We start from the raw sequence: 27933 nt of genomic DNA on the forward strand, positions 1-27933 counted from the left end.
TGTATTTATTAGGGGCAAACAGGGAAAACTTTACCATAATTAATCACTCCTTGGTATGCTAAATCATGTCCTAAACGACCTTCTTTTTGTATATGGAGGGAGTATAACCGAGCCACAGGAGTTTCGTGGGATGAAACTCATCTCTCATCTGATGAAACTCCTTCATTTAATGACCCTGTCAAATCAGCAATTATGCTTATGTGGCACCCTATTTAATGTGCATGACACTCTCATGAAACATGCATTGAGACTGGCCTTATGCCACTCCACCACTTAATTATCATGGGATACCAAGCAAGCACATGTATGAGCTAGCTTATTATAATTTCTACTAATAAAATGAAAATTAAACTATCAAAGCTTCTGCTAAGCTCCTCTATATGTCCGAGAAGGGAAGAAATCTTAGAATCTTGCTGTGATCCGTTAACTCACAGGCTAACCAGAATCTGACAGTCCATTTCTAGAAGTAGCCTCTTGATACCTTGGTCCTTTGCTAGTTGCATTCCACTGCAGCACGCCAATGCTTCCGCTGCAAGCGGTTCAGACAGAACTGAAACCATTTGGTTGTGCCTCCACACGTTCTACCACCTTGATCATGAAGAACCACAAGTTGTCGTTGACCGATTCCCTTCATAGAAAGCTACTCCATTTCTAAAAAGAAAATCGTTTAGGACATGATTGTGCATACCAAGAAGTAGACGCTACTTTGCGAAAATGAGCCAAGAGCCTAGAACGACATGTTTTATGGGTACGGAGGGAGTATATCGACATTGCATTTTGTCCAGCCCGATGGAGGCCGCTCCCATGATTTCGGAGCCGACACTGAGTATGTTCCTTTCTTTCTCCGGGTGATTTAGTTGCCAGAAATCAAAAGTTGTGTCGAATGCCCACTGAACTGTTAGTCTCATTGGCAGCGATTCCTGTCCATGTCGTCTTCTATTTCTCGCCATCCACAAAGACCATAATCCGCGTAAGATCACCGCTGCAACTCTTTGTGAAAATAAGGCTGGGTCAATCAAATCCCAAGCCAAGTTACGGGGTGCAAGGTGGGATTTTTATATTGGAGATCAGCTTTGTATAACTCCAGAATGACCTCACCATTGTATATTCCAACAAATTAAAACATGTCTGATAGACTCCTCGTCTCCACAAACGTCCATGAAAAATATAGGAACGGAGAACTACTGCCACGTGACAGATTTTCACATGCGGTCGATTTTCAGAGGTCGGCAGGGTGCCCGTCTCTGCCATTTAGAGGCAGTAAAAATAGTTGAGCCAAAGATAACAGCCCAATACTCGTCCAAGAGAGGAGCTCCAGGCCTCCAGCTGCCGAATCGGAGACTGTAACTAGGGTTTTTAATTTTGGTATTACAAAAATTTCGGTCTCCACCAAAATTATTGAATTTTATGAAATTTGGCTGAAATATCGCTGACATTTTTTATAGGCTAGCACATGAAATATATTTTTTTCTAAAAAAAGTTAGATCTAAACAAATATTAGTTGATTTATGACTACACATGTATTGAGGGCCTGTTTAGTTCCTTCAGCCATGCCAAAAGATTTGGTACTAAATTTTTTGCACTAAAAGTTTTGGCATTGTGAATTTTTTATTAGGTGTTCAGATGCACCAAAAGTTTTGGCATTGTAGTACCATATCGAAAGGAAAAGAGAGGTAGCTCGCGGTCCAAGGCAATTTTGCACAGTTTTAAGCTTCAAGAGTCCCAAAAGCCAAAACTTTACAAGACCATGTTTTTGCATTCTTTGACAATGGTGTTTACATCCATTTTGTAAAAATTAGACTAAAACAACAAAACTTTTGTCAAAATAGAGGAACTAAACAGGCCCTGAATAGACGAATATGCAATATAAACAATAGAAAATATTAGTCTAGAGTTATATAGCACATGTATTAGTGTATTACAAAATTTCATATTTTTCTTTCGGCCAACTATGAAATTACAGAAATTTGTGAAATTTTGCTGAAATTTCAAACTCTAACCCTTTTTTAGATCAAGCAACTGCTCGTTTTTCATTAAGCAGAAAATAGTTTACATAAAAAGGGCGACATGGTAAGCCCAAGCTTACCAAAATCCTGACAAAGGAAAAACGAGAAAAACATGAACGAGCCACTCTCAAAAGAGTTCAAAAAACCTCCATGATCTACACTGTGCCTAGGTTTGGCGACGAAGACAGGGCGGATCACCGCTGATCCAACTCCCTCAATGGCTTGTTACCAGCCGCGATCCATAGCATCGCCTCCTCCTCAATCTTCTTGAGCAATTGCAGCGGCGTAGACGATGGTCAAAAGTTGGCGGAGTTGTATCGGTGGGAGGAAGGAGGATCGTATATATCTATTAATAAACAAGGTGGCTCGTAAAATCAGATCCGTAGTAGTGAAAGGCTACAGTTATTAATTAGATATAATTATTTTCTTGGCTCTAAAAATAGTTCTGCTTTCTTCCTTGGGCCTTCCATTAGTTTAGGACTTAAAGGTATTAAGTTAGGGGCAAAATGATGATTTTACTCCTGGACAAAAAATGAATTATTGCAATTTTTTATAATTACACAGTGCAACGTAGATGTCCACAACATACACGCACACTCACTCGTATAAATACACATATAAAAACCCTACCCCCTATAAACACATTCGAAGGACTGAGCCAACACATCTTGAAAATCACCAAGTCACCACATGTGTCTCGTTATCGACGGGAGACATCACCTACCACTGAAAGCATAACACCAATCACCTGTGCTAAGTCGAAGACTTGAATCTAGGTGGGAAGATTTCACATAAGGAACCTTTATATGTGTTTAATTTTAAGCAATATTTCACATGATTTCAGGTTGTCATAATTGCATAAATTAAACATCGAAGCATGTGAAATATTGCTCAAAATTGAACATAGACAAACTGAATTCTATACTAATTTATTTTTCACCCATGGATAAAATCGTTATTTTCCCAGACTTCGGCCTTGTTTAGTTCGCAAAAACTTTTAGTTCGGGTACTATAGCACTTTTGTTTTTATTTGACAAACATTCTCCAACCATGGAGTAACTAGACTCAAAAGATTCATCTCGCGGTTTACAAGCAAACTGTGTAATTAGTTTTTATTTTCATCTATATTTAATGCTCCATGCATATGCCGCAAGATTCGATGTGACAGAGAATCTTGAAAATTTTTGGATTTTTAAGTGAACTGAACAAGACGGTCATAAGGTCCAAAACTAACGAAAGGGTGAACTAAAAATAATACGCTCCACCTACGGCATAGGATGGGGCCCTAGACTTTTGGCGGCCTAGTGCGTCCACCCCGCTCATCCTGCCCCAGGCGCCCAGATGGCTCTCTAAAATGTTGTCTTAGTTTATTTGGCTGATAAGCCATGGTAAATAGTGGAGGACCCAACATTAGGGTCACTAGGGCTATGGCCTTAGTCTTAGCCCTTAATTATAGTGGGCAAATCATATTTTTTCTATAGCTAAGCACAATTAGCATTCATGTTTAATGCAATGGCCCTATTCTTTGGCCAATCCTCAGTCCGCCCTGATGGCAAAAAGTATTATGTTGTCTTGTTCATTTGGCTGATAAGCCATGACAAAAAGTATTTGCTGTGAAAGAAAAATCCTGCTGAATGGTAGACAGATTCAGCTAATAAGCTTAGTGTATTGGAGATATGAGAGATATGCTCATATATAAAAAGAATATTCATTGAATTGCTCTTTAAATGAAATAAAAAGATCATCGAAGAGTGTCCTCCATGTCAGACACAACAGGCAACGATTTATAATAACAAGCTCAACTGCTCAAGGATCATTCCTTTAGAACCATGTCTGTCCAATCCAAACTTGTAGAAGCTTCGAGTCTTATACTTCCCATATACTCCATCAACAGTGTTTTCTGAAAATTCTAAAACAATTTAAGAAAACACTCAAATGACATATATATCCATAGATTATTTCAATTATAGAGTTTCTCGTCAAATCGGGGCTTTTTTTAGCAAACTTTGTCAAATCGAAACATAGTTATTATGGACGGAGGGAGTATTTCTCAAAACTCACTCGCCGAGTTGCTTTGGAAGCTTTTCCTTTTTCAAATCAAATCAAATTAAATAAAAGGAAATCAGACTCTAAACCTCGATGACCAAACCAGCCACATCTAGCCCATATATGCAGCTCTAAAATTTCCAATCCGCAATTCCTCTCCTGCTCGCTGACCGGATCGGAGGAGGCATAATGGGCCGACGGATGGCCCAATTACGTACATCGGCCCAAGCTGGTTTGAGAACTCAGACGATAGTGCTCCGATCATTTTTATTATTATATTATTATTACTCCCAGGTACTTCCTCAGTCTCAAAAAGATCGTTATTATTGACTTTTAAATATTTAGTTTGACCATTCGTCTTATTACAACTTTTTATATAAATATCGTCTATTTTGATATGACTTATTTGATGATTAGAGGTACTTTAATAATAATTTATCTATTTTAGAATTTGTACAAAAAATTTGAAGAAGACGAGCAGTCAAACATGACTGGTCAAAGTAAAAAACATCGATCTTTCTAAGACGAAGGGAGTACTCACCCGTATGGACACGTACACACACTCTACTCGTAGTAAACACCTTGAAAGGTTGAGATTTAGGAAAGAACAACATACTTTTGAATCCTAGATTTAAAAGATATGAGACTTGGGCACATCACCTATAACATAGTTAAATTCCAGTGGGTGGATAGGTTCCACCACAACATTTCTCAAAAAAAAAGTTCCACCACAACAGCTGATCGATCGAGCTATGCTCAATATAGGCATACGTGAACGCAAACTATGTTATAGGTGATGTGCCCAAGTCTCAATCTGTGACGGAATAAAAGCAGATCGAAATTAGTGTCACAATCTGTGACTGACAGGAGGATGGACGGAAAAGTATCCTAATCCGTGTGTTTTTTTTTAAATTTATTTATAAGTAGAATATGTTAGGGGGCTGAATGCCGCCTTCCTCCGCCTGGTTGCTCCGAAGGATCTCCTCCGACTAGAACCTCCGCCCGGGGAACCTTCGTGTGCAGCGGTGCGGAGATTCTGGGCAAGATTAATGTTAATGCATCTCTTGTGATACCAAGTGAATGTAGGGACCAAGTCAACGGCGGAGGTCGCGAGGAGAGAAGGAAGGAACCTTCGGATCTCCTCATGATGAAGGATGGCCGAAGGCAAGACGGAGGACGCAGTAGGGACGACGAGCCTTCGGTGCACCCGGGCCGAAGAACCTTCGGTATGGACAGGTCGAGGAACCTTCGTCATATCTACGCCGAAGGTTACGCGGCCGATCGAAGGATTCAAGCTTTTAACGAACTGGAGCCCCTGGCGAGGAGAGTGTGAAGAACTCGTAGTGTGAATTTACCTAAGTGACTTGTGGTTGGTAGACTGTAACATAGGAATATGCCAGTATATATATTCCTCTACCGTCACAGAGTATTTTTGTAATAATCTTAGGTCGGTTTCCGGGTCTTATATAAAGGGATGAAACCATAATCAATAAGGAGAGAGAGCATTTAGCGCATTTTTCCAACAAAATATATAATATAATAGTACTCGCGCATGCTGCGGAGCTTTGGTTATATATCGCTCTCTATTTCTGTGCTCCTTGTTTGGTTTGGTAGGCGTGCCGTACTGTCACTACTAGAGTGCTATAGTGACATGTAATACGAAAAGTGTGAAAAAAAAGTAGTCCATTCTTATTCCATATTCCCTTTACTGAGAGGGAAATGTCAATCGCTTTCATGAACTGGCACGCACAACATTTGTTCGGTCGATCGATTGCTCAGTGGGTACACAAATTTCTTCACCTCTCCAACCTTTTTCCTATTATATAAGAAATCTCTGAAGAATTTTGCAGTTCCAGACGCTTCCTTCCTAGAGCACTCGACTTTAGTGTTGAAACGAGACCACCATCGATCTCTTGAATGTAACGCATTCTTATACCGAATCACCACGTACGATCGACTCTCCTGATTTAATTTAGCTTCTTCAAATCCTTTTCTCATCACGAAACAAAGCAAAGCAAAGCAAACTCATTTGCCATGGCTAATTGTGGTGCTCCCATCATGCTCATCTCCCTCCTCCTCCTATCCCTCTCTCTCCAACAAGCTCAAGGTACGTACCAGTACAAATCGACTGTCCATCTGGTTGCATGTGTTCTTGATCCACATGTATATTAATCCAATGAGGTCTTGTTTGGATGTAGTCGGATTCGCATCAATCCACAAGTGTTGGGTGGATTGGAGTGGAACTTAAACTAAATTTCACCCTAATCCACTCCAACACATGTGGATTGAGGTGAATCCAATAACATCCAAATAAAGCCTGACCATGAAACGAACAACAAACAGGAGGCACGCAGCTGAAGCAGTCCAACAGCAGACGACCGTCGGCATCACCGGAGGAGGAGGAGGAGGAGGAGTACGTGCCGGTGAAGAGCGTGGTGTACCGGCGGCCATCGTCGTCGTCCGTGCTGCCGGCAACGGCAACGGCGACGGAGGCGGTGTCGTCGTACGAGCCGTTCGAGCTGTGCCAGGGGTGCCGTTGCTGCTCGTCGTCCAACGCGAGCAGCTGCGTGGACACGAGCTGCTGCTACGCCATCGACTGCGACCTCCCCGGCAAGCCCTTCGGCACCTGCGCCTTCACGCCCCACACCTGCGGCTGCGGTACCGGCACCGGCAACTGCACCCAGCCGTCGTGAACTCGTGATCCATCCGTCCTTTCATTCCTCATCGACCTTCTCGTCTATCTGACAAAACTGAAGGATGCTGCTGCTGTGCTGAGTGCTGATCAGTTGGTGGACGCCCGTCCAAATGCATCGGTTTTGATGGTACAATTGTAAACTTAGCATGCTTTTGACAATTACTTCTTTTTTTATACAATCCCCCTCTGTGTGTGTAGTTTCTGTTTTTTTTTTCCAGAGATTCTCGAGTTTGGGTCTGAATTTGATTACAGGTTATATTCATTTCCACATGTGGCTTGAAATTTTTTGGTTGATATAGCGGTAATGCTTGTATCCATGCGTCCGTCTCGTGACTCTCGTCCGGACGAGCCTTATCCATTCATTTAAAGACCTAACCGTTTATTCTGATCCACTCATTTATGGACCAAGCTCGGGTCGCATGCCGACTCTCGCCCGCACCGCCCACGCTGCCTCTACTCAGATGCCCTCCATCTGCGCCACACATCTCTAGCCTCTCTACTGTCCGCTATGGCTATCCCCCGCCGGCACCGCATGCGCGCGGCCGCCTCGCACCACCACCGCATGCCCTCGGCCACTCACCTCGCCATCCCACACGTAGTTGCTCCTTGCGCTTGTGGCTCGTGCGCCTCTCACCCCTTCCATCCTGCGTGATGCTGGCTTCCTCCCTAGCCGGCGGCGGTGCCCGCGCCTATCCCGACGTCCTCCTCTCCTACCATAGCATCCTCCTTAACCACCCTGACGGCTCCTTCTCCCGTACTGGTGCTCCTTTGTCCACCTCGGTGTCTTGGCAATCGATGATTTATGAGTGTTGCAGTAGGGTAATTCATATGTTGCAGAAAGGGAGTTCTAATATTTGGATGTTGTAATCGATGATTTTTGAGTGTTGCATAAAGGGAAATTTTGGATGTTGCAATCGATGATTTTTGAGTGTTGCAACAGGGTGATTCATATATTGCAGAAAGGGAGTTCTAATATTTGAGATTTTTTCTATTGTTGCAACAAATAGTATTAATTGTTGAATCGATGATTTTTTAGTGTTGCAATAGGGTGATTTATATGTTGCAGAAAGGGAGTTCTAATGTTTGAGATTTTTTTCTATTGTTTCAACAAATAGTTTTAATTGTTGAAATTACCTTTTTTCAAATGTTGCAGTAGAGAAAGATGTTTTGATTTTTCTATGTTTCATGTGTTGATTTTGCGATGTTGCAGTATTAATGTTTGAAATGTTGTAGTACTACTCCTTGAGATGTTGCATGACATTACTTTTCTAATGTTACAGTACACTGGTTTTTTATGTTACAGTATATATTATTTGTTGTACTATATGTTTTACAATGTTACTGTGTTTATATTTCGATGTTGTACTATGCAATATATATATATATATATATATATATATATATATATATATATATTTGTAATGATGTACTTTTGAAGTGTCTCGTGCTCCACATGGATGGGGAATTGGCGGCAGGAGCAACGCGGGGCCAGGCGAGGCAGCGGCACAAGGCACAGCAGCAGCAGCACGCGGCCAGGCGCAGCAGCGACACGCGGACAGGTGCAATAGCGGCGGCAGCAGCAGCACACAACAACAGCAGCAGCAGTAGCGCGCGGTGGCAACAGTAGTAGCAGGAGTGCATGGCCAAGTGGGCGCTGCATGTGCGACAGCAGCTTGCGGGGCGAACCTGCAGGTGCTGCATGTGCGACAGCAGCATGCGGGAGGGACGTGCAAGCGCAGCATGTAACCATGCATGTAAGTGATGGAGCGAGAGAGCGCTTGGGACGGAAAAAAAAGGCAGCCACTGAGCGTCCGGACACATCTGACGCGACGGACGTCCGAGCGCTAGTTATTCCCTAGAAATAATTAACTTTAATTTTTTATAATATCAATATGCTAATATAATTAAATAACAAATTTCATGAATTCTTTTGAAGACACTAAAAATCTGTAATTCAAGTTAGTGTGGAATTAGTTATTGATATCAAGGGCTACTATGTATGATGATCCACTCGATTTTCTACATCGTTTCATTATCGGCAGCACTGGTGCATACTTGCCAGCGGCATATTTATTTAGCAATAACAAACTACTCAAGATCTAATTTCATATTGATGACTACCGACTGAATTAGATTATAATAATATGAGTTTTGTTTTTAATACATTAATAACTTGGTGGCAGAAATATTTATTTCTCGTTAGTCAAAGGTATGAAGTCCAAAGCCTATATATTTTGTTGTTTTTATTTTTTATTTTTATTATAATTATTTATCTATCTCTTTCTATATTTATTAGTTTAATGTGTGAACGTGATAAATAAGGACATATAACTAGGAAAAAAGAATCAGAAAAAAAAATCATGTGTATGTATGTCTAGTTTTGAATCCATACGAGATCTTTTCATCTACAATTTATAAACACCCTAATTTGTTTTCCGTTCACAATCAAGTTTTTATATGGCATGCAACACTTAGGCGAGGAAGAACGAAGAGATAAGAGGAGGAAGTAGAGCTTGATGTCAAATCTGATGGGCAAGAAAAATCGATTGGTAGGCTCCAAATTAAAACACCCCCGGTGCTGTGTAGACAGAGATTCTTTTTATTATCGTGCTACTTAAGAGAATAGCATAGTTGTTCTCGTTTGATGCATGCATACAACGGTCCACAGGGTGTAGTTGATCGATCTACTCTAATTTTGCATCACGATTGAGGTTGAGGAGATGGCGCTGGTGGAAGTGGGCATTTGGGCCTGCATGTCGCACAGTTTGACCTGCACTCTTGCATCCTCAAGTGGCAATTCTCTTTCCGAGACGCATCCGGACAGCAGTAGCAGGTCGTCCCGTTGACCGACAACCTTTCTCTCATCTGATGATGACGTGGAGTTGATGCTGCTGCTAGCGGTGATAGCACGTACACTCTTGGAATCCATCAGTTGATGACGGCCTACAGTATCTTTTCTTTTAAAAAAAAATTGATTGTCATATTATAGAAGCAGCAGCAGCAACAACAACAACAACAATTGTCATATATGATTGTCATATATAGTGTATACTGCTCCTCATCATATTTATGAATTAAATTAAACTATACAAAGGCGTACTTACATTGTGCTTGCACTGGTAGGGGTCCAAAAAGCATAGCAAACAAGAACATGGTCGTCGTCATCATGCTATTGCGCCTCATGTTAATTAAGATCCGAAACTCAAGGCCGGAAATGAACAACGATTGATTCAGCGAAGAATGGACTTGAACGATGGGGAGAAATTCCTGGCCTCGCCTCACCCTAGCTTAATATATATATGGTGGAACGTGCTGCATGCTGGGCACAGATTGAAAGCTGCGGATTGTATCTATTAGCTGCTATATACTCCCTTCCGTCCCCAAATAAAACAACTCCTAGAATCCGTTTAAATTTATATAGGAAAGAGTAATAATATCAATGGGATACTAATTTAATATCATAATTTTGATGGGTTTTCTATAGATTCGGTCAAAGGCTAAAAAGTTTGACTTAAGATAAATTTAGGAATCTATTTATTAGGGGGGGGGGGGGGGGTAGTTAGGCGACAACTAACATTAGCCACAATTAGCTAGCTAGTTTGGTCCAAATAGTAAAATAGTTATTAGTTATGTACTCAGCTAACAATTAGCTAAATTATTAGCTAGACATGTTTGGATCTAGGGACAGCTAACTATTATCTAACATAAGGTAGCAGCAGTCAAGCACAAGAATGATTTAGAGATCGAAGTACTTAACTAGTACTAACAATTTTGATCAAAATCTAGAGTAAACTTAGGCTTACATGCATGCATGGTCTAAGGCTAGGAGCGCCCCTATTCATGAACGGTAATGATAGGACACGGGTGTCTGTTCTATTCGGACGCCGCGCTAGCAGGGGCGGGGGCGGGTTTCTTGCGTGGAGAGTGGAAGTGGTTCCTTTCTCCTCCGTGCAAGGGCAGACAGTGTCGTGTTCTCATCTCTGCTTTATTCTTTTTTTCTTTCTCCGTACGGGACGGGTGGGGGCAGGATGTGTAAGAAGATCTAGCGTTTGGACGCTAGCACTTGGATCAAACGTCCGGACGCTAGCAGTACCGATCCACAAAACGTGCTAAGATGATTTACGGTCAACATTCCAGTAATCTTACATTGAGATACATGCATGCTAGCTGAAGAAGTACCAGAAGAAGAAGATGCAGGTGAAGAACATAAGATGCGAGCTGAGAGATCCTGGTGTCTGTCCTTTGGGCCAAGCAAGGAGAAAGGAAGGAGTAAGCGGGCTTCATTCCAGGCCTAATGCCAAGTTCACTGGGCCAGATTGGCGTTGATTGGTCCAAGTTGTAATTTTCGTTTTTTTTTTGTGTTGGAACTTGGAAGAGGAGAGTCGTTCTTGACTGGTACGAACACGAGTCCAAAACTCCAAACTACCAAATACTACTCTATCGACAATACGTAATCCAAAGACTGATATATATAAATAGGATTGCTCCACTCAATTTCTATTCGTCCTTTCACCCAAATCCTACTTTAAGATACACTAGCCTGAACACGCGCCACATGGACTAGGAAGCAGCACGCGGACATAGGGGGTGTTTCATCGCCTTTTATTTTTTTTTAAAAAAAAATCTAGATTTTAGTCTATTATTTTTTATAATAAAACTAAATATCATGTAAAATTGTTGGTAAAAATGTGACTATTCTCTATTTTGAATTTTGGCCTTAAAAGGCTAAAAAACTCAAAAGAACCTCAAGAGGCTTTAGGCCTTGTTCAGTTGGCAAAATGAAAAATTTTGTGGACAATGTAGTACTTTCGTTTGTTTGTGGCAAACATTGTTCAATTATAGACTAACTAGGCTTAAAAAATTCGTCTCACAAATTACAGACAAACTGTGTAATTAGTTATTATTTTTATGTATATTTAATATTCCATGCATGTGCTGCAAGATTCGATGTGACGAGGAACCTTGAAAACTTTTTGGATTTTTGGGTGAACTAAACAAGGCCTTAATGAGAGCAATAAATTATGTATTTTGTATGGAACTCAACATAAACATGAAAATTTTAGTATTTTACATTTCATCATTTCAAAAAAAAATAGTTTGGATTTGTATTATACGGAGAACTAAACATACCCATAGTTTCTAATAGTAACAAAAAAAGTAGATAAAAAACTAATTATGAACAACGCTAAACAGTGCGGAATAACAACGTGAACAATGCCGAACCGTGAGTGAACAGTATCGAACAGTTTTTGTTTTTTAAATACAGGTGCTAACTCTGTGGATAAGCTTTCAAAGATAAAATTAAGTTCCATATCAACGAGTAACAACGTCAAAACCTTTTATGAAAAGTAATATCATTGTGTCCGTACGGGTAACGAAGCAATTACCCCAAATCAGAATTACCTTGGCAGCCGAAATGAAGCTATGCCGTCAAGAAAAATATAATTTTCTTGGTAGTGTGGTAAACCACTAACATAATTAACGCTACACAAAAAATCCCTTTGAGCTGGCTCGACAATTTGTCTTAAAATTATTTCGATCGAACTTCTTTTTTTAATAAAATAAAAATAAGTTGATTTTAAATGACTTTTAAATGTCGACTCGACTCAGTTGAGTTATGTTAATTTCGAACATTTACAAAAACATGCCAATGTTGAGTTACTCCCTCCACCCACAAATAAATACACGTCTCGCTTTTTAAAGAGTTAAATTTTTAAAATTTAACTAAAAATATATTAAATAATATATCTATAAATAATTATATTATAAAAGTATATTTATTATTCAACCTAATGATACATATTATTATATAATAAATATTAGTATGTTTTTTATATATTTTGTCAAACTTAAAAGAATTTAACTTCTTAGAAAATAAGACGTATATTTGTTGATGGACGAAGGGAGTACATTAATTTTGAAGAAAGTTTTTATTACAACAAATTTCGAAGAAAGTTTAGAAAAACATGGCAATTTTGAAGAAACTTTTTTTTTGAAAAAAAAAGAGTATACTTGGTTCGTTATCCAGTTGAGTGTATTTTTTGTTTTTTCCTGAGGTCAAACCTGCACCCGTTCCTTATTTGGAGCCCCTTCGTTTCGTCGGCTCCACCTCCGGCTCTTTTTACGCTGCCGGCCGACGCCGACGCCGAAAGCCACCGTGCCGGCCGGAAGCGCAAAGACCTACCCCGCTCGTTGTCCAGCTCAGGCCCGAGCCCTCGCTGCCGCCGTCGTCACAACCAACGGAGCCCAAATCCATGGATGCTTCCTCTTCCTCCCCTAACCCTTATCGTCGACGTCGCCCGCGCGTCTGAGGCCAAGTCCACGGGCCGAGGTACCGCGTACCCATCCCTGCTCCCCACCAATCTTCTCCTCCGCCATGGAGATCCGCCTGGGCTGATGCCTGATTCTACATCTGACGCTCCGCGGGAAGCCCTTGCCCCACTGGTGGTCGGGGGATTGTTCTGCTTTGGTTGAGGTATTGGTAGGAATCCTCCCGTTCTACCGGGTTCTCTTACCAATCCGTGGGTTCTGTGCGACAAATTTTGTTCCTTTGCTGAAAAAACATCTGTCCGTCCGTCCGTCCGCAGGGCCTTGTGGAGGAAGATTGGGGCGAATTCCGTTGGTGTTCTTGTGGCCCTGGAGGACCTCTGACGCATCAGTAGCGAGCCATGGCTCCCTCTCCAGCGATGGACGTTGAGGAGGAGGGCGCCGGCGGTGACGCCAGGAAGGTGGTGGTGATATCCGAGGCTGCCTGCACGAAAGCTGCCCCTCCGGTGGTCCATCCTGAACCTGTGGAAGACGTGGGAGGTGGTACCACCGAATGCTCGAGCTCGTTTGGCGACACCTGTTCTGGATTTCAAGATGTGGCAGGCGATGGTGAACCAGAAGTGAATTCTGTCATGTCTGCTCGTGCCAATGGTGGCAGGCCCTGGAAGCCGCCTAGGTGAGTGTTCTGTCAGCTTGTCGTGTGCCCTGGTGCTGTTGGTGTCATTATTGTGCATGCGCTCATGGTTTGTGGAAAAATGAATTGGTGTAAGATTGTGCTAGAGCACTAGGCAGTTAGGCGCTTATGTGAGCTCTGCTGCATTCAGTTTCACTTTCACCAATAAGAGACAGAGACATGCTTCACATTTAGAATTACAGTGTTTAGTTTTCCCGCTTCCGCGCTCCTGTGATAAGATGGAAGGTTGTAGTGGGATTTCAACTGTTATACTATGTTGTAATTGGTGAATCTTCTTGTGTGTGGTAGTTACAAGAAAAGTAGGACCAAGTACAAATTATTCAGTAATGTAATGCGGAGTCTTGTATGCTTAATTAGTACCTTGTTGCTGAATTTGTCCTTTTCTGGGCCACATTTCAGTTACCATTTATTTATATATAAAAGTTAGCAGGTGATAGTAGCACCTAGATTAAAAGTCAGGTATAATTTCTGCCCAATTCTTCTAATCACGATAGAAGCAGGTGTCAATGGCCAGGAAGTTATGTGTTCTGTCCTAAGAAATGCCACACCACTTATGACTATGACTAACACAATTGGAAAAGGCAATTACCGGATACAGTCTTCTATTTGTTAGGTTTCTATTTAAAAAGACAATTAGGCAAATGATAGCTTCTTCAAAAGTATTGTAAATTTATCATGTTGGTTTTTCCACTAGGACTTTGGTTAAAGCAACCTGGTAGATTGATTACTTGATAAACAACATGTCTTCATGTGTAACATGTGTCTGTCAATCCTGTAGACTGTAGTGGACAAAAATACTAAATATCGACACAAGCACCAGTATCCTTCTGGTTAGAGAGAAAGTCCTTGGGGGTTAGTACTGCCTTTGTTTCTTTTTGGAAAAGTTCACCTAGGTGTTTTACTAAATGCTACTATATTTTAAGCATGACAGTCGGAATTGCAAAAGAAGTTCCTAGCCTGGGATTCGAACCCACACCAGCATTGATGATCTTTATTTTAATGCTGTAGACCATTATAGGTTCATTTTTGTTTGTGTTGGGAGACATTGTATGTTTTTTCATGCTTATTGCCTTTCTTTGAGAGTAGGGTTTTTATTTCTGTTATTCATGCTTTAAACTATGATGTGTAGCCAACTAGCCATGAACAAGGAAACCTGTGCTACTCTTATCAGTGCTTCAAAGTATTAGCTTACGTGTCATTTTGTGGGCATAGCTAGAATATAATTGGAGCAAGCAGCTACTTTCTATATTCTTATTACATTTTGTTGTAATGTTTTATTCTGATATGATATCTTTTATTTTCAAATTTTGTGCTATGTGATTACTCTTGATAAGGAAAAAGGTGACGGCTGAGTGGAGGAATTCTATTCGTCCAATTCTGTGGAGATGCCAGTGGTTAGAGTTGCGTATGAAGGAGCTCTCATCTCAAGTATCAAAGTATGACAGGGAGCTTGCCCTAAACAAGAAACAAGAACAATTACAAGCAGCAAGCAAAGCAAATGGTTCTATGTCAGAATCTATGCTGATTCACAAAGCTCATGGAAACAGTATCATGAAGAGGAGAAAGCGGAAGAGGCATGAAGAAAATTTGGATATTCCTTTATACATCAAGAAGCACCAAATATTGTCATACTACCATGGTCTGACATCCAGTTATGTCGTCTTCTTTTGTGTAGGGATAGAGCATCAATTTATTCATGGCCGTGTCAATTCTGCACCGGGTTTTGTTGTCAACGACAATAATTCTTTCAGTATTTTGCAGATAAACAAAATAAGGGAGCTGAAGCTGATGGTCTCTTAATTGATGACGATTGTGGTAGTACAGGTATGGATGTGCCTATCTGGTCAATTTTTTCAGTGAAGTTATAATGTAAAGCACGGTATTGGGCAAAGTTACACCATTAGATTGAATTAGATCTTAACCTAGTTGTGTGAAAAAGCTTGCTCTTGTTAGGAATGTGTTTATGTTTTAGCTGAGGCATATGCTTGTGTTTTAATTGAAGATCAACAATTAATTAGTCACCAAATCTTTAACCATATGAATGCTATCAAAGAATTCTGAGATATCTAATATGACTTCGGTGCCACAGGGTTCTTAGTTCTTACTATACACTCCATCCCATTGTTTTAGTTTTCATTGGACTATACCAGTCTCCAACACATACCTTTGATTTTTGCTTTATTAGTATATGTTAGTAAAAATATCAAAATTGTAATTGCTTGAAAGCACATTGCATGGTGAATCTACAAATGTCATTTCAGTCTTAATGCCTACGTGTACTTGGTCAAGGTTTAGTTCTTAAGTATCTAATCAAATATTCTCTCCATCCAAGTATATAGGGTGTGTTTTATTTTAGCATAGTGTTCAAAACAAGGCTTTTTATATCAAAATTAAACTTTGACCATTATTTTCTATTTCACAATATAGTAGTAGTGTTTACATCAACAGCTATAAACGAATATAGTGTGAAAGCACTTTGAAATATGAATGTAGCTCTATAGTTTGTGCTCACATATTTTGACTAAGCGTAAGTCAAAATATACAAAGTTTGAAATTTCCAGAAACATACATACCCACCCTACATAATTTGAGAGGAACTAATTTGTATAGCCATATGATAAAATGTGTTCTGATCCTCTATGATTTTATTAGATCTTATGGTAGCATTCCTATTTTAGGGTAGATCAATGAAGGACATACATAGCTAGTTGAGGTTTAGTTAAATTGACCATGCAGAAGCAATTCATCTTTATTCTCAGCCTAGCTAATTGTCATGCAAGAACTATCTAATCTATGTACTTGATTCATTCTAAATGCAGTTCCTATCCGAGGCGGACTTGACAGTGTTACATTGCTTGATTCCGAGAATTATGATGTGATTTTTGAGCAACTCTCTTTAAAGAATATTCTCTTGACGATTGATGCGGTTCAATCTCGAGTTCATCTGCTTCAAGGTCGTCTCAGCAAGGCTCATTATGAAGGAAGAAATTTGGCATTTTCTGAGGGCAATACTCATGTCAGGGTGCCTCAGAAGAGACAACATACTCAAAAGCGCTCATCTTATACAGAGTGTAGATATACTAAACCACAGAAAAAGAAGAATCTAAATGTTTTGCTCAAGGATGATAATGGACCAGCTCTTTCAGGGAGGCCTCCTTTGCCTGACAGAGAAACTGATACTCATATAAAAGATACAAATAGGATTGCTGAAGAAAGAAGTGGAGAGTGCAAACACTCGAGGGAGAAAGCCATAACAGTGGACCTTCTCCTGGGTTTCATTGTTTGAATTTGGGTTGATGCCCGTAGAGTTGCTACTTAAGCATTGGAATTTAAATCCTCATATTATGCACAACTGCACAATAGGCTTTGACTTATAAAGTCCCCTTACTATTTCTAGTGAAAATAGTCTGACATTATACTGCATCTGAAAAAATAGTGTAGGGATGACCCCTTACTTGCCTACGTTTAAATTTAAAAGCGTAATACCCATGTAAACATATGCCGTTTTTTTATTGTTATTTTTTTTAAAAAAGTATAAAGAGATTCTGTTTCCCCACAAGAACCTGGAATTTGTAGTCATATGATTATATCTTGGATAGGAGGTATGGGGCTTAGAATTTATTAGGATGTTTGATTGCTTGTAAATCGGATCAATCCAGAATTCAATATCTAGGGTGTGAGCATTGGTAGAAGATCCCTGGTGAAATTTGCAGGTTATAAAATTGAAGCCACGAGGAGGGTAACGTGACAAAGCAATTCATTTTTAACTTTGTTGTGCAAGCAAACAAATATTAGTAGTTTAGTAAGTTGTGTTTCTATATATGACAGTTTTGGAAGCTTAGTGATAGTTGTGGATCTTTGGTTATGCCATATTGACTATTTCACTGATTTTGAACCATTTCCCAGAAAATGGTTAACGTATTAGCTTCTTGGGCAATACATTTGCACTGGCATTTACTTGTCTCTTTTATTTTTGCAGAACACTGACGATATCCTCATAGACAATCAAGCAACCAGTGATGTCTGTCAGCAGTTTAACAAGGCCAAGCATCTGCCTTCTGGAACTTCTTCCAAAGAACAGAACATTTCTGCTCCAGTGGAAGTGAAGAACACTTGTGCTCCAGTAAAAGTTTATAGCACTTGTGTTCCAGTGGAAGGTGATACCACTTGTGCTCCAGTGGAAGTAGATATGACTTGTGCTCTAGCAGCAGGGCAAGAATCATCTGTTGAGAAGTCAGCCTCAAAGGAGCCTCTCTCTTCTGGGAGCAAACAGGAGCTGAACTCTAAGAAAAAAAGGAGGAAGAAAGGCTCTTTGTTTACCAGGAAGAAGCAGAGGAACGAGCCGTCCAAAACACCTACTGCAAAGGAGAAAACTGAGGGCACGCCATCAGCTGCAAATACCCAAACTGAGAGCACGTCTTCTGCTGTAGCAAAGCAGAAAACCAAGGGCACATGCTCTGCTGCAACAGGACCGCAAACCATGACACCTCGCTCTGCTGGAAAGAAGCGCAAATCTGTAAATGAACCTTCAGTGAACTCATTCTCAGCATTGACGGAACAGAAAACTGGGAAGCCATCCTCAGCAATGAAGAGGAAAGAGGCATCCAAAACACCTGCTGCAAAGGAGAAAACCGAGGGCACGCCGTCAGCTACAAATACCCAAACAGAGAGCACGCCCTCTGCTGTAGCAAAGCAGAAAACAAAGGGCACACGCTCAGCTGCAACAGGGCTGGAAACCATGACAGCTCGCTCTGCTGGAAAGAAGCGCAAATCTGTAAATGAACCTGCAGAGGCAAAGGAGCATGGATCTGGGAACTCATTCTCAGCATCGATGGAGCATAAAACTTGGAAGCCATCCTCAGCAGTGAAGAAGCAGAAAACTGAAAAGTTGTCCACTGCTGCAAAGAAGCATGGATCTGGGAACTCATCCTCAGAATCGATGGAGCAGACGATTGGGATGCTTTTCTCAGCAGTGAAGAGGCAGAAAACAGAAACCTCGTCCACAGCTGCAAAGAAGCATGGATCTGGGAACAAGTCCTCAGCATCCATGGAGCAGAAAACTGGGAAGCCATCCTCAGCAGCGAAGAAGCAGAAAACTGAAACCTCATCCACAGCTGCAAAGGAGCATGGACCTAGGAACTCAACCTCAGCATTGAAGGAGCAGAAAGCTGGGAAGGGATCCTCAGCAGTGAAGAAGCTGGAAACTGAACACTCGTCTGCAGCTGCAAATAAGCAGGAGGCTGAAAGTGCGTCCTCAGTGAAAAAGAAGCAGGCGACTGAAAGCTCATCCTCCAAAGCGAAGAAGGCAGAGACTGCTGCGAGTGCCCCCTTGAAGCTGCAGGTTGAGAAGGCTATGGTGGTGGCTGTAGACAGGAGAAGCCAAAGGGTCCGTAAGCCCAAAGTTTTTGCTGAATGAAGAAGTAGAGAGACTTCCTAGGGTCCCTGATGCATGTGTATGTATCGCGTGCGCTCGCCCCAAAATTCGGGTGGCAATATTTTGTTCCTATATATAGGAAATGCTGGATCTCGCAGCCTAAGTGTACATATTAAGGGTGAAACCGTGAAAGCAAGTCACCCAAATAGTAGGTAGGTCAGTAGATCAGTATGTTGGTTGGTTCTTTTTAACCCTCTCTCTTAGTCTCTTGGTTCTGGGGTAGCAGACTAATAGTATCATGCTGTGTAGCCTCTATATAAAAAAGAAAAAGAACTGAGAATTATTGCAACTTGGTTTGCTGCATATATGTGCCTTCACTTTATGGTGCCCCGGGGGTTTGATCTTTCCAATACCGCTTTGATATGGATTCATCTTTGCAGCTAAACGGCCTGTGCTCGCGATTTCTCATGGAGTCATGGAATGGAAGACTGATATATAGAAGTATGGTCACTTGGCAGGGTGAGGTTGCAGCGATGGGTGTGGGTGGTGACTGGTGAGTGGTGACAGGAACACTGAGGCCTTGTTTAGTTCCGAAATGAGGCATTGTTTAGTTCCAAAAAGATTTCGGTACTGTAGCATTTTCATTTTTATTTGACAAATATTATCTAATCATAGACTAATAACTAGGCTCAAAAGATTCATCTCGTGATTTACAGGCAAACTGTGTAATTATTAGTTTTTATTTTCATCTATATTTAGTGCTTCATGCATGTGCCGCAAGATTCGATGTGACGAGAAATCTTGAAAACTTTTTAGATTTCGGTGGGAACTAAATAAGGCGTGAATACTCTTGTTCTCCACACAAGGACCTTCTTGTCTATGGCCATGTGAACTCTGAGCGGCAACGTACGCGACGCCGACCTTGATGCCGTCTAGAATATTTTGCTGAAGGCATCAATGGTTAATACCGATCCATTCACAAAATTGGTCCAAACAATGTTCAAACAACCAGGGTGTTCAATTGTTCCAAACAATTTTCAAACAACCCGGGTGTTTGACAGGTGTTGATAACTTGGCATGGTGGCAGGTGTTGGGTCAGCCCAGGAAGTCAAATTAGCAGCGAATTCTAAAGTGAGCCCAATCAATTTGGAATTTGGGCTGCAAGTATAGTTATATTGCTCCTGCGCCTTCATCAGGAAGAAAAAAAAAGTAAAAACATTTTGTTTTCTAAAAAAAAAGCACTTGTAAACTATGGGACTATACATCTCTATCTTTTTTGTCTCAATTTTGTAAGTTTTTTCAGATTGTCCACTGTCCTCGATGACTGATCGGTGTGGTTATGGAGTGGACAACATTAGGATGAGCCACAACAAGAATTGGGGAGTTCATTCAAACACTTCCTAAAACCTGCAGGTCTTGTTATATATACCTTAAATATGTATAGTTGCACTGAGATTACTTGTGTGTATTTGGGGGGGAAAAAACCCAACCCTCTTGAGTTTCAAAAAGGTATGGTATATTTCCTCGTTTTGTTTTTTCCAAAAAGAAAAGATGGTCGGTTCTATATATCTTTGATCCCATCTAAATATCTAATATAACGGAACGGTTTTAACATGTTCAAGTCAAACCGTCCTTTACTCGAGATGACAGGGTGTGACATAGTCATCTTGTCGTCTCAAGGCTACAAAATGATACACGCGATCACGTACGGCACAAACTATCAAGTACACATTCGCAGACCTAGCTTGTTGTTCTTCAAAGTTCAAAGCACTCGCGCGTGTTTAAAGTTTAAACCATACAAATTAGAATATATATACGCTGTTTAGTAAACTATAGTCTATAGTATAGATATCGATCTGTCTATGCATGTGCATTGAACGTAAACGCTAGAAGCTAGGCCGGCGGTAGTCGGAGCCGTACTCCGACGACTCTCTCTTGCTGTCTTGCACCGGCATGAGGTATTCAGGTGGGGGATCGGATGGGCGATTCTTACGTCTGGTCGTCGTCCAGCTCCAGCACGCACGGTAGGCATCGCCGCATCGGCATCCAGGATTCATTTCAACAAGCATCCGTATACGTACGCCATGCCAATAAATCCTGAAAGCTAGCCACGGATGGCGACTCGATCGCATGCATTATAATCTGGCCTTGTTTAGTTTCATTTCTTTTTGCAAAATAGATATTGTAGCACTTTCGTTTGTATTGACGAATATTGTCTAATCATGAACTAACTAGGCTCAAAAGATTCGTTTCGCAAATTACATGTAAATTATGCAATTAGTTATTTTTTTATTTATATTTAATGCTTCATGCATATGCCGCAAGATTTGATATGATGAATAATCTGGAAATTTTTGCAAAACTTTTTGAAAACTAAACAATGCCACCTTTTCACTCAGACACCTGCCTGCTCCCTCACGTCAGTCCTATATACCCTCTCTCCTTGCTCTCGCCACAGGTACCACGCAACACCACCACCTTCAGTTCTTCCTCTTCTTCTTCATCATCCATCGATTCATCAAGCATGAGTACACGGATACACCCTTCGTCTTCGGACGCCGCCGGCCGTGCCCGTCGTCGCCGGGCTGCGGCGGCGGCGGTGGCGGAACGGGAACGTCGGCCGGCGGTGTACACGGTGTGGAAGAGGTCCAGCATGGGCTTCCAGGGCACCGACGGCTTCTGCGTCTACGACGACGCCGGCAACCTCGCGTTCCGCGTCGACAACTACTCCCGCCGCCGGAAGCTCTGCGCCGGCGAGCTGCTGCTCATGGATGGCCACGGCACGCCTCTCCTCTCCCTCAGGCCACAGGTACGTATGTACTACGGTGATTTATTTAATTACTAATAACCTTATTACGTACGTACGTACGTACGCAGATGATATATAGCTACATAGGATACACGAACTATTTCGTCAACTTTGAAAAGTTTATATATAATCACTCTCTTTATTGCCTTAGCTTGCTTGCTTAATGAAAGAAAACGGTTCTATTATATATTGCAGACTATTATTATATATGCACATCCAACAACTTGTATATACGTGCACTGCTTACAAAGTTACAATTTTTTTGCCCAATTTTGTTCTATTCCTTAGAAGCCATGCAAGGGATCGATCGATCGGATACGTAAATGTAAATTTGGTTTTACCAGTCCTTAAACATTGACTGAATAATTAAGCTGCAGTCCACATATGCATGTTGTAATCACGGATTAAACTGTCACACTTTCCATTACTGAGATGATAATCACGCTACCCCATTTCTCACTTTCTCAGAAAATGACTGCCCTAATTTTGTCCAATATGGGCAATTACTCCAATTGCTTCAAAGATGGTGACTCGTCAGAAGAATTATTTAGGCCAACAAATAGGATAGAAATGGAATTACCGACAAAAACAACCAAACAAAAAAAGCTTTCACATGGAATAAAATCTTTTTTGTGAAGAAAGCCAAAGCCAAACAACATAGATTTTTTTTATTACCTTAACCCAGTAACTTTTTTCGTAGCAAGTTGCAAGGCCACTCAGTTGTGCCAAAAGCAAAAAAAATGATCCTGAAATAAAAGTCCTAAACATTGGTCTCTATTCTTAATTTTTCGCCATCGGTTTTTGACTAAGCAAATGCACAACTGCAAATCAAGTATCGTTTATGATGTCCATTTTTCTCTGTTCATTAATGTCTCGGCGCAAGTACTAGGTACGGTGCAAACAAGATTAGCCACTGTTGGAGCTTGGTCAAACAAATTTTTAGTCCACGGACACTAACGTCATCAACTTTACAGTCCTTTCCCCCCTCTTATACCCCTAAAATGACAGCCTATTTGTCGAATAAACTAGTCCCCCAGATTAATCAAACACTTTATTTGCTTGAGTTTATCAGCCGAATCTGCCAGTCATTCAGCAGTATTTTTCTCTTACAATAAATCAGCCAACAGTACTTTCTATCATAGCTTATCAATCAAACGAAAGATTTCCTTAGTCGTGCATGACAAGATTCAACTTGGGCCAAGTGAAAAAAAAAAGAGAAGAGATTAACTACAAAAAAGAAGCAACCGAAAAGTGATCATATCGGTGTCTTACTCTTGCCCCAATTAAAAACATTTCCTTTGCACACTTTTATTGCAACATCGATCGAAAGCACAAATTGACATAACTTGTGGTCTGTAAATTTACTGTTAGTTTTTTACTACTCAAAAGCACAACTTGTCAATTTTAACTGCTGTGTACTCAGCAAAACGACGGCGGCTAGCTAATCAGTGTGAAAAAAAATGGTGTCTAACAGCTTCTCAGCCTGCACGACCGATGGAACTGCTACACGGCAACGGAAAACGCCGCCGTCGACAAGAAGGCGTCTTCCACTTCGCCGGCGCAGCATCAAGTCTTCACGATGAGCAGGTGCTCAGCTCTGCGTAGCAGCAGCGACAACGCAGAGGTCCACATGTCATCCTCAAGAGCAGGCTCTACTGCTGCTGCATCGTCATCATCGTCGTCTTCTACCTTCAGCTGCAAGCACCCGCAGTCCGTGTCCACCGCTCCTCCCGGCTACCGAGTGGAGGGTACCTTCTCGAGGCGGAGCTGCAAGATCCGGCATGGCAGCGACGGCAGGGAGGCGGCACGGATAACGAGGAAGAGCGCCGGCGTCGCGTCCAGGCCGGTGGCCACGCTCGGGGACGACGTGTTCAGCCTCGTTGTCCAGCCGGGCGTCGACGTGGCCACCATCATGGCGATCGTCGTCGTCATGGACAGGATCTGTCGCAGGCCGTACACGCCCATGGTGTGCTCTTCACAGTAGGCAGTTCATGGCGAGATAGACAGACAACCATGTAAACTGTAGCAGTAGCAGATCATGCAGAAGTGTTCCTTCCCTCCAAGAGTAAGCAGAAATGCGTAAAAAAAGTTTTGATTTGAGGAAGGTAGGCATAGAGACAGTGTGACCTCAGGATGCAAAAGGACAGGAGAAAATGACATGCATTTGCTAGCACCTAGTGGAGGAATGAGGGTACCTGAAGAAAAGCACTGAATTCTTGCCGAGCAACCACTTCTGTCAATGCTGCATCTCCTGATCAGCAGCATCTGATAGTGCATACATATCCCCCACAGCAATTGTCTGATTTTCAGCAACGCCATAAAGCAACAGTCTGGATTCCCACCACAAAAAGCAACCACTTGTCTGCACATGTCAAGTACGCCAGGGCAAGCACACAATTGTAACCAGAAACTGGTTGTTGCACACTTGCAGTCGCAGGTGACCTAGCCCAGTGGTAATGTCCTCTGACAGCGACAGGAGACAGCATACCAACACCCTAACCCTGACCAGTAGACTAGCCATTTGGCAACATGTAAACTTCCATCGATACAAATGGTGCCAGACCACGATTTATGAGTCATGACACAACCCTTGATGAACTAAGAGTTATTCAGATCAGGGCATCCTGTCATGCCAATGGACAATGCCCTCCAGCAAGGGGCATCCAATCCAATAAAACAAAGATCAAAATCCTGATACCAAGCGAGCAGAGCACAAGAGAGAGGATGAAAGCGACTAAAGTCAATGAAATCCAAGACGCAAATCGGTAAAAGTGGGGGGTTGTAGATCTATCCAGTTACAAGAGATGTGCTCACGCATGCGTAAAGCAACGCCAAGTGTTAACATTCAAGACAAAGCAAAGCCAGTGCCCTCTTTACATTATTATATCACATCAATTGTGATCAACGGACCATAACCTCTCCACCAAAAAAAAAGTTCTCAGGATAAGACAACAATAAAGACAGAGAACAAAAGGTGAAAAGCCATGATCGATGTTTTTTAAAGTACTGCTACAAAAGGATGTAAAGCTGAAACAATCAGCATGATTTCAATCAAAACAACTGAGTTGTCAAGAACTTACTGTACAACATAAGCATCAGCAGGGGGTATGGAATAAAGTTTAACTAGACCTACAACAGCTAGAGATGATCATAATCTTGCATTCACAAATCAGATTAACTGATATATGGACAGAAGCATCACAAATAAACAACTTATTCAGTGAAAAGACTATTGTCTGCCAAGATTCTCCTAGCACAGAACAAAACATAATGGACAGTTGGCACTAGGAATAAAACTTTAGCTCGCTACTAAAGAACTAAACACAATCTTTCTGTCCTAATCAATTCTGTTTAACAGTAGATGGACATCTAATTTAACTAATCCTGCATAAACTGCTGTCAGTGTAACTTGTGTCTAATGGTACATCCTCTCTTACAATTCCATAAAGAAAAAGACTGCAGTAAAGACATAATTCTTCCAGAAAACAGTTGAAGCTTTGTAGTACACACATAAAAATAGTTTCTAATCTAAAAGGTTTGGCACTAGGAATGCATTCCTTGCAACAAATGATTATTTCTCCACAGTATAGAACATAACACCAGAACTGGACACCATGACATTGTCAGTGCGCAATCATAACTGAACTGCGACAAGGAAGAACCAGTAGCAAGCCTTATTCTAGCAAACAGTCAGCTCAACTTAGAAACTAACCACTATATTAGACCATGTAATTCTAGGAGAATAGAGCACGGTACTCATTGGCCTCATGAGCCATTTCTTCCATGGTTCTATCTTTCCTCTCAATGTCCAGGTCAAGCTTCTCCTTCAATTCTTTTTCTTTCACATCAATCTATTATAGCAAGGAAAAGGGTAAGCTTTGTTTGATTGGATATTGTAATAAAATAATCAGATTGATAGAAAAATGGGTCACGAACCGCGTCATATATTTCATCATTTTTCTCAAAATCCCCTTTCTTCCTTGGGATGAGGTGAATGTGGACATGTGCAACTGTTTGGCCAGCTTGAGGACCATCCTGATAAGTAATATCACTTGTTAATAAGAAACTTCATGGCATCATCATAGAATATAATATAACAAAGAGAAGTCCATAACAAGCTAATCAATGGTATGAATAGTAAAAGAGCAAAATGGAGTTAGCATAGCCTATTAGCCTGTATGACATAGTATAAACATATATGATATTTTCCACAATATTCATCAGATTTATGTTTTAGACAACCCAATTGGGCACTTTATATACTGTATAAATTTAGTATTGAGTAATGAAAGGATGGGCTGACTACAACAGTGAAACTGAAGCACAGACCATACCTGGATAGCAAAGGTAAGTGAAGATGCTTTGTGGTACTGCTCAAGACGCGCACCAACTTCCTTTGCAGTAACCCATAAGTCACTGATCTCATCAGAGCTTAGATCAGCAAATCTTTTCGCTTCACGCTTGGGGCACACAAGAACATGTATGTATTGTCAAGGAAAAAATGATGCATATAGAAGAACACATTTTCCTCAACATGTGATGTATAAACTTTGAGTCCAAAAAATTTATTCATGTGGGTTTATGAGTTACAGCAGCTTTGCACCAAATGACAACACAACAAAAACTGAATCACAACCCCAATCACAAAGTCACAAAAGATGTTTTTCTTTAATAAAGTCAAATTGAGCTGCAGCCATACAGTAGATGGTCTCCATGGAAAGATGAACCAGATATGAAGTCAGTGGCTCAACAAAAGTACAAAACAGAGTCCTTCTCACTAAATGAGTACCTAAAGCAAACTTGATCCCCCTAGATAGACTTGATAATCATGTCTAAAAAGAAGAGAACCAATGCAAAGGTTAGATGAAAAAAAGCTACCGCTCAGTTCCTTTCATATTTGTTTGAATGTTCTTCATGAACTATACTGAAGTGAGCAATCATTAGACAGTGCTCTGACAGAGGAAATGGCTGCACAGGCACCTGAATAGTAAAAACTGCAAAATTGCCTGAAAATAACTTCCAATAAAGTACAGTACCAGCTTCGCTGAAAGAAAAGGATATGACCTGCATAAGAAAGATTTGTATTGTTAAATGCAATGTCTCTGAGAAAAAAAATTGAAATGCAATGTGGTGGTTTAGGGATATGCAAAGCTTAAATGCAATGTCTACAGGAAGTACTAGTCAGTAGCCTCAGGTTTCATCAAGAGAATATCTTGAATGGGACTGCCATAGCTTGTCCTGTAGGCAGGGTCATTACCATGAGATTGAAGGAACTTGGTTGGGATTCCCAATCCCAGCCAATCCAGAAGGTAATGCCCAAGATCCATTGATCCTTGCCTACTGAAACAATCCCCTATTGGACCAGTAAGGGTGCAGTGGTACACTGTTGCCTTGCCGAATTTGTTAGAAGCAGGGCATGATTCTCAATACACAAGTTTTAGTTAGCCTAACTTCCATCAACCACATTTCCGCGAGAAAGCTGGAATTTTTTTTACTTTCCCCCAGTTGACGACTAATCTTCCAGCAATGAACTTCCAAGCTAAAAAAGAAAAATGCTATGGTGCAGTGAGCTCGGGAGTGGCTGCGGCTAGGCGGCTACAGGAACGAAGCAAGCAAGAACCATGGAAGGCGAAGTGGAAAGTGAGGGAGCATGGGTAGATATATCTGTTACCCACCGGGGAGCAGCGGGCGGAGATTGACCATGGCGTAGGAGAGGGGCGTGGCGTGGAAGACCTCCCTGGCGTCGATCTTGTAGGGCCCGAACTTGTAGGAAGCCTCCATCCCCGGCGGCGGGAGTGGGGAGGACCCGGACGAGGACGAGAGGGCGCGCGGGTGCGGCAGGCGGCGAAGCAAGCGAGGCGGCGGAGGGAGCGGGAGTGGGAGGAGCAGGACGGCACGGCAGCGCAGCAGCATCTTCTTCTGGTCCACGGGGAGACGGAGCCGGCAACTACAGATGTGGGCTTTCATGGTGCTGGGCTCGCTTTCTGGAGGCCCATTTTGAGCTCACGGAGCTAGTATGATTTTTTTTTTATCACACCATTA

The 27933-nt window shown here is 41.5% G+C and overlaps 5 protein-coding genes across 9 annotated transcripts; 4 read left to right on the plus strand and 1 right to left on the minus strand.

The window, feature by feature from the left end:
• LOC8074828 lies at positions 5686-8748 on the plus strand. Its single transcript, XM_002441731.2, has 3 exons — positions 5686-6159; positions 6396-7566; positions 8186-8748. Exons 1-2 carry the CDS (start codon positions 6087-6089, stop codon positions 6743-6745), a joined length of 423 nt encoding a protein of 140 aa, XP_002441776.1. The 5' UTR covers positions 5686-6086; the 3' UTR covers positions 6746-7566; positions 8186-8748.
• On the plus strand, positions 7137-8748 carry LOC110429589. Its single transcript, XM_021445733.1, has 2 exons — positions 7137-7507; positions 8223-8748. Exons 1-2 carry the CDS (start codon positions 7147-7149, stop codon positions 8372-8374), a joined length of 513 nt encoding a protein of 170 aa, XP_021301408.1. The 5' UTR covers positions 7137-7146; the 3' UTR covers positions 8375-8748.
• LOC8074829 (cell wall protein RBR3) lies at positions 12823-19445 on the plus strand. Of its 5 annotated transcripts, none has more exons than XM_021446297.1 (5): positions 12823-13228; positions 13335-13690; positions 15043-15359; positions 15470-15532; positions 16528-19445. In XM_021446297.1, exons 2-5 carry the CDS (start codon positions 13416-13418, stop codon positions 16992-16994), a joined length of 1122 nt encoding a protein of 373 aa, XP_021301972.1. In that variant the 5' UTR covers positions 12823-13228; positions 13335-13415; the 3' UTR covers positions 16995-19445. The 5 variants fall into 5 exon arrangements, with proteins under 5 accessions (XP_021301972.1, XP_021301970.1, XP_021301969.1 ...); XM_021446295.1 differs by having other exon boundaries at positions 12829-13228; positions 15043-15347; XM_021446294.1 differs by having other exon boundaries at positions 12829-13222.
• LOC8074830 (protein LURP-one-related 5) lies at positions 21528-24061 on the plus strand. Its single transcript, XM_002441733.2, has 2 exons — positions 21528-21891; positions 23366-24061. The coding sequence occupies exons 1-2, from the start codon at positions 21607-21609 to the stop codon at positions 23873-23875; spliced, it is 795 nt and encodes a 264-aa protein (XP_002441778.1). The 5' UTR covers positions 21528-21606; the 3' UTR covers positions 23876-24061.
• On the minus strand, positions 25262-27873 carry LOC8074831 (bifunctional bis(5'-adenosyl)-triphosphatase/adenylylsulfatase FHIT). The gene is made up of 4 exons (XM_021446428.1): positions 27565-27873; positions 26226-26372; positions 25828-25926; positions 25262-25742 (listed from the first exon to the last, which is right to left on the minus strand). The coding sequence occupies exons 1-4, from the start codon at positions 27856-27858 to the stop codon at positions 25626-25628; spliced, it is 657 nt and encodes a 218-aa protein (XP_021302103.1). The 5' UTR covers positions 27859-27873; the 3' UTR covers positions 25262-25625.

The sequence above is a fragment of the Sorghum bicolor genome, chromosome 8 (assembly GCF_000003195.3).
Source record: "Sorghum bicolor cultivar BTx623 chromosome 8, Sorghum_bicolor_NCBIv3, whole genome shotgun sequence".
NCBI classification, from domain to species: domain Eukaryota; kingdom Viridiplantae; phylum Streptophyta; class Magnoliopsida; order Poales; family Poaceae; genus Sorghum; species Sorghum bicolor.

Coding starts and splice junctions, on each gene's coding strand:
- LOC8074828 (XM_002441731.2), top strand. CDS start 6,087: ATGGCTAATTGTGGTGCTCCCATCATGCTCATCTCCCTCCTCCTCCTA. Junction 6,160..6,395: donor CTCTCTCCAACAAGCTCAAG/GTACGTACCAGT, acceptor AACAACAAACAG/GAGGCACGCAGCTGAAGCAG.
- LOC110429589 (XM_021445733.1), top strand. CDS start 7,147: ATGGACCAAGCTCGGGTCGCATGCCGACTCTCGCCCGCACCGCCCACG. Junction 7,508..8,222: donor CGGCTCCTTCTCCCGTACTG/GTGCTCCTTTGT, acceptor AATTGGCGGCAG/GAGCAACGCGGGGCCAGGCG.
- LOC8074829 (XM_021446295.1), top strand. CDS start 17,898: ATGACTTGTGCTCTAGCAGCAGGGCAAGAATCATCTGTTGAGAAGTCA.
- LOC8074830 (XM_002441733.2), top strand. CDS start 21,607: ATGAGTACACGGATACACCCTTCGTCTTCGGACGCCGCCGGCCGTGCC. Junction 21,892..23,365: donor TCCTCTCCCTCAGGCCACAG/GTACGTATGTAC, acceptor GGTGTCTAACAG/CTTCTCAGCCTGCACGACCG.
- LOC8074831 (XM_021446428.1), bottom strand. CDS start 27,858: ATGAAAGCCCACATCTGTAGTTGCCGGCTCCGTCTCCCCGTGGACCAG. Junction 26,373..27,564: donor TCCGCCCGCTGCTCCCCGGT/GGGTAACAGATA, acceptor TGACAATACATA/CATGTTCTTGTGTGCCCCAA. Junction 25,927..26,225: donor CACTTACCTTTGCTATCCAG/GTATGGTCTGTG, acceptor ATTACTTATCAG/GATGGTCCTCAAGCTGGCCA.